The following is a 9,798-nucleotide window of genomic DNA, read 5'->3' on the forward strand; positions in this document are numbered from 1 at the left end:
GGAGAAGTTTCCTCAGGATGTAGTATGACCGGTTGGCTGCCAGCACGCTTGCACGTAATTTAACATCTATGCTACTGTTAGTGGTGACTTTTGACCCAAGATAGATGAAGTTTTGGACGACTTCAAAGGTTCGCTCACCTATCTGTACGTCACCCCTGCGTAGACTCGCATTAGTATTTGTTAGCAGGGCCGCTGACGGTGCCACCATCATTTTGGTTTTTGCCTCGTTAATCTCCAAACCGAGGTTCTTAGCCGCCTGCTCAATCCGTTTGTAAGCTTCTGCTACATAGGAGAGCCGCAAACCAATGAAGTCTATGCCATCAGCGTATGCCAGAATCTGGATTGACTAGTAGAAGATGTTTCCACTCCTGAGTCGCGGATGGCCCTCTCTAGTGCTAAGTTGAAAAGGAGACAGACAAGCCCATCGTCCTGGCGCAGACCCCTGCTAGCGAAGGGCCTTGAGAGTTTTCCATCCACCATCACCTGGCATATGACGTTGGTCATGGTCATTTTAACAAGCCTGGTAAGCTTGGCCGGGATTCCAAAGGAGCTCATTGCGTCGTAAAGTTTAACCCTGGCTATGCTGTCGTATGCGGCTTTAAAATCTGTGAAGAGATTTAAAGATTGGAGCTGATAATTCTCCGTGATAGTCCAACTATTTCTTCTACGTTTGGGACAAGCCTCTTCCATGAGTAAGGAGAAAATTTTATTCGCGGTCATTAACACCGTAATTTCCCTGCAGTAAATATCTTTGTAGTGGGTTCGAAATTTCACTAACAAGGCATCGAATCGCTATCTCATACGTCAGTAACGATTTTATGAATTGCGTGTTCTAGTGCTGCTCTTTCGTTTTTGATCAGTTCGTCTGATATTCCGTCGTTGACGGGTGCCTTATTGTTCTTCGACTGACGTATTTCTTTTTGGGTTTCGTTCATGCTAGGTGGCAGTAGCATGATATCATCCACTAGTGAAGTCTGTAGCTGTTCGTTGAACTGATCATTTAGCAATTCATCAAAATACTGAGCCCATCGCGAGAGGACCTCTGTCTGGTAGCTGACCAGATTCCCATCCTTATTTCGATAACAGGTCACGTTAGGTATAAAGGTTTTTCGGTGACCTGCTATCTCTTGGTAAATCTTTTTTTCTGTACCGTATCGCACTCAGATTCTTTGGTGTTCCGGCACTCGTTGCCCTTCCCATTGGTGTTTCTTGGTGCGGTGTACTCATTTTTCTTCTCGTCTGAGCCGTGTATAATTCTCTGCGCATGCCCGCGTTCTATGCGGCTGCTGCATTGCTGGGTATGCGCAGTTCTTACGTTCCGTCACAAGTCTACATTCGTCGTCGAACCAGCCAGATTTGGTGTTTCCCCGACGTGGTGGCAGTGTGGATTTTGCACAGTTCACTATTTTAGTTTTTAAGAGCATTCTACCGTTTGTTCGCAGTATCGTGTGGACTTGCTGATAATAGAGACTCTCCTGATGCGGAGTCGAAAGCCTGCTGGACTTTCGTGTCCCTTAGAGAGAGTCCGTGTTTTGTCAGGCTTGCATTTTCCCTCATCTTCTTTGGTGCGAGGACGTGTGATTCTGGAACTTATCATTAAGCTGAAGAAAAATAGTGATCGGAATCAATGTTCGCGCTTCTATATGTTCTAACGTTTAACAGGCTCGAAAGTCTTCGGCGGCTTATCAATACGTGGTCTATCCGGTTCGAAGTGGCTCCAACGTGGGACTCCGAAATGACTTTTTTGATGTCCCGACGGGTAAACTTGGTACTTCCCACAACCAGATTACTTGCTGCTGCAAGTTGGACCAATCTAATACCATTATCATTACTGTGCTCATGTAGACTATGATCACCAATGTATTGCATTGAAGTCTCAAGGTTATTTTGAGGTTATCATTAGGGCACTTGTCAATGATTTTTGCAAGGTGGTCGTAAAAAAGGTTCTTTTCTTCTTTTCCTCTTTTCCTCTTCATCTTTGTCTTGAGTAGGGGCGTGAATTTGCCTGGCATGCCCAGGGTGCATAGCCTATCGTTTATAGCCTGGATGTCGATGACCTCGGTTTTCAGTCGCGGATCTTCAAACACTTTCGTGCTAGTATTTGCGACATTATTATATCAAAATAACGCAAACTGTTTCTAGCCAGACGCAGTGGATAGTCAAACCTTGTTTCGTTTCCTCAAACCAATTGCGTCTCCCTCTAATTTTAGGCCGTTCCCTGTAGTGGAGTGAGGGCTTTGTTTGAATGTTTCGCCTGCATTCGCGGTACCTGTGCAATTTTTACTACTATTCCGTTTGTGACCTAATGTTTAATGGGTATCTACCGCATATGGACAATGATTACGGTACCAGCATGATATTTTACCGGAGGCATACACCAACGTACGTATGAAATATAAGCCGCCTACCATTTCGTCATTGAGATTCGCAATCTAACTTACTTTGTTTGTATCAATGAAACGATAGTAAACAAAATAACACCCTTGTTTCCTATCATCGGTGCAAACGATGCATGTAATTTACCATGTGAATCCAAAGCCGATGTACACAGTGATTGTGTGTGATATTAGTACATTTTATGGCGCGTGTCCACCTATCGGGCTAATCGAATGAGTTGCCCATCGGACCAGCTGTTGACACATCAATTGTCAAAAATTTGTATGGAATTCGCTTGCTGGTTTGGTCCGAGCAATGGACACGCAAAACTTACGTGGTGCTCATTGCACTCGTTTGTATATTTAGCTTTTCTATTTAAAAACAAATCTAAAAAAATTCAATTAATTATTTCTCCTTTTGCTATGAAATAATAGTGTTATTGTAAATACAGTCCCGTTCAAAACTGTTTAAATTTGAAACTGTCATCGAGACAGCTCGACGATGTCCGACGATGTCCGACGAATGTCCGATAGCGTAGGTCCACGACTCTGGAAAACACAAATTGGTCGCTCATTCTCGTTCACTCAATTCTAGTCACTCATTCTTTTAGCTTGGTCCGAATGGTGGACACGCGCCATTAGGGAAAACCCGATCTGTTCAACTCCCCATCGGGCAAAAAAACGGTTGAGAGACGGTTGGCGACACTTCCCTTCTGCCAGGAATCACTCAAAATAACTCACGGCGGAGGCTCTCAAAAGGCTTGAAATTTGCGGTTTTGTCGTCAAAATTGCAGCCTCGGCCGGAAACGCTCGTGCGTGCTTCGGCCCTTTTCCCCTTCGCTTCCATTTCTCATTTCTGCAGTTCAGTTTCTTTCAAGGTAGAGAGAACGCAAACCGCGAGTGCAAGCCTCGAGCGCAATTACGCTCGCGCTTACGGCTGCGCTCTCTTTCAGAACAAACGCGCAGACGGAAGAACCTACAAGAGGGAATACAGTACATTTTATTGCGTATTTCATATTTCATTATTTTGTTTGCGGTGGCGTTTTTCAGCTGCGTGTACGGGGAATAAACGCCTTCATCGTCCATTAGCACTTCTTGCCTGCATAGTCCATAGTCTAGTCCTGCATAGTAGTTCCCTCGTCAAGTAGCAAACATAAAATAAGATAATGAAAGTATTAGAAAACAGATCAAACTCCAATTGGGATAATTTTTAACCTACCTCAACGGTACCGCTTCCTCTGCAATGATGCGACCTTTCTCCAAGAACAGCACTTGCACACTGGCAGTTTGAGTTTTCTCTTTAACTTACCCGTACTCTTCGCCGTTTGCTTCAATCCACAAATTTGCTAAGTTCTCTTCGCCGACGCATCGGCCGGACTTAGAATTTGGAGAAACGCGCACACAAACCCAAAATCGCTGCTGGCAGCCGCACACATGCACACGCACAAGGGTGCGAAGGTGCAAAGCGGAGAAATCTAGCCCATTTCGTTCGCTTCGTGCAGCCAGGCGGGGAAAAATCACCCAAAATCACTCAAACCGGTGAGGAGTAGGTAGAAAATCATCTTTTGTCTCTTTCCCGCTACCACAGAGTTTCGGCTTTCGTCAGTAGGGTTCCTACCCTGCCGAAAAAATCAGTCAAAAAATCCCCTGAACAAACCCCGAACACTCCCTGTTCGGGCGACATCTGTTCAGGGTCGGTGTTCGGGCGGCTCGGTTCGGTCGGTTCGTTCGGTTCGTTCGGTTTTCCTGGTTTGTTCAGTTTGTTCTCATATTTTCATCGGTCTCTTCCCTTCTCAAAAGAGAGCGCGAACCGTGAGAGCAAAAATAGTATGCGCTTACGGCTGTGCTCTCTTTCAGAAAAAACGCGCAGACCAGACAACGTACACATGAATACATTTCACTTTATTGTCTTCTTGAATTTCGGTTGTTCTTTTTACCAACGCCTTGGTTTTGGCAGCGTTGGTGTCTTTCAGCTGCGTGAACGGGGAAAAAACGCCATTGTCGCCTAATAGCACTGTTTTCCTGCATCGTCCAGCTGCATGTAGCTCACGTCTATCAGCAGTATTTCCAGCGGTGAAATGCTGTAACATAATTTACTCGTCAAACAGCAGCAGACATGAAACAAGATAATGAAATTATTATTAGAAACCAGTTAAGACTCCAACTGCGATGATTTTTAACCTACCTCAACGGTAATGCTTGCAAATCGACCTTCCGCTAGGAACAGCACTGGGATACTGGCAGTTGACGTTTTTTCTTGAACTTACCCGTACTCTTCGCCGGTTGCTTTGGTCCACAAATTTGCTAAGTTCGCTTCGCCGGCGTTTCGGCCAAGTTGGTTGGATGCGCATACTAATTACATAATTATCTTGCGCCGATGCATACATTCAAAGATACAGCAAAACGACGGTTCAAACCAGAGAATTCGAGCGCCATTCGCTCGCTCGGTGCAGCTGACCACCACGCTGATATCCAAAACCGCATACACATGGAAGAAAATCACGTGAAACAGGTAGTAAAAGAGAGAGAGATCCGAGCTTCGGGCCCATTTTGGCTCGGATTTGTCGGCAGGGAAGGTTACAGCACGATTGTTTGAACGGTATGTAACCGCCCCCCCACCCCTCCCCCCATCCACGACGTTCGTACAGCATGGTTTCGCGTACTTTCCACTCCCCACTTGTTTAGACAAGCGCTCAAGGGGTTGGAGCAAGTCCGTTTACCCATGCTTAGTTATGCAAATATAGAACTATACCCTAGCAACGCGGAGGGAATATTTTATTAATTTTAAATGAACAAATTCTTAATATTCGCAAATTATAATCAAATTCGGCTCTCTTGCTCGCTCATCGATACTCATACCAATCAGTGGCAATCGTCCCGTCAGAGTCCTAACTTTGTCACGTATGTTTTATCTATGCGAACTTGGCACGCTCGACTGTCAAGTTCTTGTTGGTTACAGCGGCCAAAACCATGTTCTGAGTTGCGCAGAAGCCTTTGGAACCCACTCTCTCAGAACGCGCTGGTGCTAAAAACAGGTACTACGTGGGATCTGAGGAATTGGGTTGTTGTGTTCTTTTTTTTTCTCTCAGCGACCAAATTGAGTTGAGAAAACTACTTTATATATATTTTTTAAACAATTCATCGAGGCAATGAAGTGCAGAAATAACGAATATGTTTGCTTCAGAAATGAAAAAATGGTATCCAGAAATTATTTACCGATGATTTTTCTTTTCACATAGGTGCAGTTTGATTTAATGTGTAGCGCAGAAATTGTATGTTAGAGGGAGAAGGTGAAGGAGTGAGCAGGGCCGGAAGCTGGGTCACTGCGATGCTTACATGTGTGCGCGCGTGAATGTGGGATTTATACTCGCACTTGAAGAAAGGGTGAGCGTTTTGGTTGGTGGTCATTTGCCAGTGTGGATAAAGAAAGGAAGAAAGGCGAAGTTGGATGGTAAATGAACGGAAAACTCATCGATATTACACTGTTTTCGAGCCCAAGTAAACATTTGTCAGCTTCATATGCAGCGCGGTTCAACAATAAGTAAACATTTGACGTCCAAGTAAAATGTTGGTGTCTAAACATCGTTCAAACGCCAGTAAACATTGTTCAAACGCTACTACAAATTAGCTTTCCCAAACATTTATGTTCGTTTATATTGCCCTGGTTTGTTTCTTGACTTGTCATGTACTAGAGACAGTCAATGGTCACCTACAATATCGATGGTAGATGGATATATACGCCCAGTAAAAACTAATTTGTTCGTACCGCATTAGACATGATTGATAGAAATAATGAAAAAATACCATCCCAAAATCCATAAAAACGTAAAACAACTTCCAACGAAGATCGAGAACGTATTGTGCTGGCAAACGAAAAAGGTAACAGCGTTGCTACAATTGCTGAGGCACTAAAATTGTTTACGTAGAATCTGCATAAATTAATTTTTTTTTTAATTGCATTCCAAAGATCTTTGCAAATAAAAGCAACAAACGAAATTAAAACTCGATCATGTAAATAAATAACTTTGGAGGTGTCAAATTTAAAATTGCATTTGAACAATGTTAACTGGCGTTTGAACGATGTTTAGTAAAACACCAACATTTTACTTGGACGTCAAATGTTTACTTATTGTTGAACCGTGATGCATATGAAGCTGACAAATGTTTACTTGGGCACGAAAACGGTGTAAGATGGCAAATGAACTGCCAACCTCGTTGGACTTAAGAATATTAATGCCGGAATGGACATTTCGTGCAGCCGGACATACAATTTTAACCTCACTCGGGTGAATACCGTATTTTTTACATGGAGTTGGGCTTCCGCAGTGTTACTAGGGAAGTTAGCTATTGTTATGTGTTGTAAATATAGTGTTGTTACATGTGTCAATAAGAATATGGTTTGTAATTGTAGCGAATTATTACTTAATTTTTAGGTAACTCCCAGTTTCTTCAACGGTTTTCTTGAAACTAGTATTGAATCTTTGCGGCTTTCGGTGGAAAAAGAAGTAAATGGAATCATTGGACGTGAAGAACTGATCAACCGGCTTATGGAAAAAAAAATATATCTGGAAAAACTATTACAGGTACATATTTTATTTTTGATAATGTACTTATTACAATCAATTTCATTTACTTCTTCATTTTCTTTTGATGATGTACTTATTAGAATTAATTTATTTTTTTAAAGCTTAAATTTAACATTTGTTTCAATCTTTCATTGAAATCAAAAGACATTAACTGCTATATTTTTTTAATTTTTGTAGAACGAATCATTCGGAAATCCGATAGAGCTGTCTTCTGGGAGCTCCAACCGTGGTCACGGCTTAAATGTCGAGACAAATTTATTTGAAGGTAACGAACAATTCTTATTTTGGAGGGATTTTTATAAGAAAGAATAACAAATCTGTTTAGATTATCATTTGCTGTGTTATGCTCTGTTTATTAATATATTAATTTTGTTTATTTTATCTGATGCGTCAATGCCATATTATCAATATCAATGCCACATTAACCGTTGTCGGTTACGTTCTGCTTCGTTAGGCTTAAAAAACCACTCGACAAACAATTGAGTTTGCGAGTTGTATGGATAGCTCAACCCCGTCAAACATTTGTGCTTTAAGCTTAGCGCTTTCCGAATGCGAGCGCAGGTAAACTCCTCTGATACATGGAGTTTTCATACACGACCTTACCGCACAGTTCGAAGGGATTCAGTTCTTCGACTGAGGAAAAAATGCAAGCATGTCGATCATTCTAGCATATGCAAAGCAACGATCCGTCCTGATCAGACAAAGCTCCAACGAGACGGCTACACAAGTTTATACCATGGCGTTCTGTTTAGCACATGGACCGCGGTTGTCCTTCTCCATTCGACGACTTCCCCTTCCATTCGCTGATGACTGATTCATCCAAAGTTCAGCCAGCCCCTTTTATTAACGCTAGTCGAAAAGGGTATCCGTCTAAGGAGGTGTTAGATATGGGCCTTTGAGCTGTTGAAATTGCGAGCTATCCATTTCAAACTTAGCTGAAGTGCTTCATGGGTGCTGTCTCATGCACGGTGATTGGCCATGTGCTATGAGTCGTGCTGATGAACAAAAGCATATATGAACAATAACCAACAGAACCCGGTCCCTCATACGCCTTAATTGATTATGTGATCGTTCAAACAAAGCCAAGAACAGAAACAGAACGTGACAATATAGACACCACGTTGGGATTGGAAAATACGGTTGCTTTTACTTTCTAATTATCTTATCTTTCATTACAATGGATATAACTTACCAAAAACTACCTTCAAATTTACCTTATACGCTGGGAGGCAGTGATTGAACAGTCCAAAATATTTAAAAGCCTGAACGTTTTTAGCACTCGGTCCAAAATATTACTAGAGTAGTTTTCACTCAATACAGCGAGCGGTATGATCGGAAAAGTAATTCTCCAAATGATGTCGGGAACATCAATTAGTACTTATAATATTAAACTCTTCTGGCATTCGTGTATCAGTTATGTAGCTGCTAGCAGGAACAGGCCTTTAAGAAACTCGTTTCAAACATTTTCGTTAAAATTTTTTTGAATTTTAACATTTGCTAGTATAGAGACTTAAAAACCCCTAAACTTGTAATGTTGCATGATAATGGAAACGTTGAATTTTTGATTTACATAAAATCATTGCTCTGCCTGTTGTATTATTACAGAGCCAACTCAGCAATTCAATGGAACCAAGCAACAGGCAAGGCCTGTATCGTTTGAAGAAAAACAATCTCATATGCCTGCAGATGTTATTTCAATATTGAATGTCACAGCTTGTCCACAACTGCCACAAACAGTTATTTCGCCGAATTCGTTCCATGCGAGTTCATGCTTAGAGGATACAAGTATTGTGCTGATGGCTCAACAAAAAGACCCATTTGAATTAAAGACCTCTGAGCTTCCTATCCAGGACTCGAACAGTGTTTTACTAGAAATATCAAATATTTTGTCCGAACAAACAGAACCATTGAGCAATAATATTGATACGAAAGAAACAATTTCATCTACATGTACCGAAACAACTGCAATGTCATGTGTGGAAAAACAATACCTAACTTCCGATCAAGTCAATAACACCAACACCATTCCTATTGAGACAAAAAATCAGACAAATCAGGAATTATATGGAATAAAAAATGTTAAAGAAGTGATCATAAATGACAACGTTCCACTTCCATACTCTCTACCGATAGGAAATGAGAAAAAAGGTGGAGGGAATGATTACTTAAATAAAGGAATGATTTGTCCATCTGCTGATGATCCTGTACCCAGCGATATTGAGCGGAAAGTAGTACCTGGATTTGCTGTCAAAGAAATTGTTGCGTTGGATCTCAAAGCAATAAAAGACATAGAAATGGTACCAGATATTAAAATTGAAGCTTCGGAAGTGTATAAGATCGTAGACGCTGTTCGTACCAGTACTACTTTAAGTCATGAATTATCCTGCGTAGCATTACGTGTCGTATTGAGAGAATTGGAAAAACTACTACCCCCTCCATTTGGAGGACATCTGGAAGCAGTAGCAGTGCACCTTGGTTCTCCGTTTAATATAGCTGACACCCTTCTAAAAAAGACGCATGATGCACATCGACTACGTGTCATTTTCACTGAACTCTCCGAGTGCAAGAATGATTCTCAACAACGAACCTGGATGCTTCATGAAGATGAGAATGATATTAGACAGTATTTAACAGAACTTATTCGCATCTTGACCGACGCTGATCCCAGGATTTGTCTCATTGAAATGGCACGTAATCAATACCAAAGCATCATAAACTTGGTACTCTACTATCAAATGGAAATGCGATGGTCTATCAGAAAGTTACTACTACATGCTTTTAAAGCCATGTGCCATCTGGATTACACTACGGTAGACATTCTTCTTGGCTCTGTATTG

The 9,798-nt window shown here is 41.7% G+C and overlaps 1 protein-coding gene across 1 annotated transcript; it reads left to right on the forward strand.

Annotated features, from left to right (window-relative positions):
* Positions 1 to 6,808: 6,808 nt before the first annotated feature.
* On the forward strand, positions 6,809 to 8,746 carry LOC128729901 (uncharacterized; the record flags this gene model as incomplete). The annotated part of the gene is made up of 3 exons (XM_053823099.1): positions 6,809 to 6,958; positions 7,139 to 7,226; positions 8,567 to 8,746. Coding segments are annotated over 3 exons (418 nt in total), but the record flags the coding sequence as incomplete, so codon positions are not given.
* Positions 8,747 to 9,798: the final 1,052 nt, after the last annotated feature.

This window comes from Anopheles nili (genome assembly GCF_943737925.1).
Source record: "Anopheles nili chromosome X unlocalized genomic scaffold, idAnoNiliSN_F5_01 X_unloc_52, whole genome shotgun sequence".
NCBI lineage: Eukaryota > Metazoa > Arthropoda > Insecta > Diptera > Culicidae > Anopheles > Anopheles nili.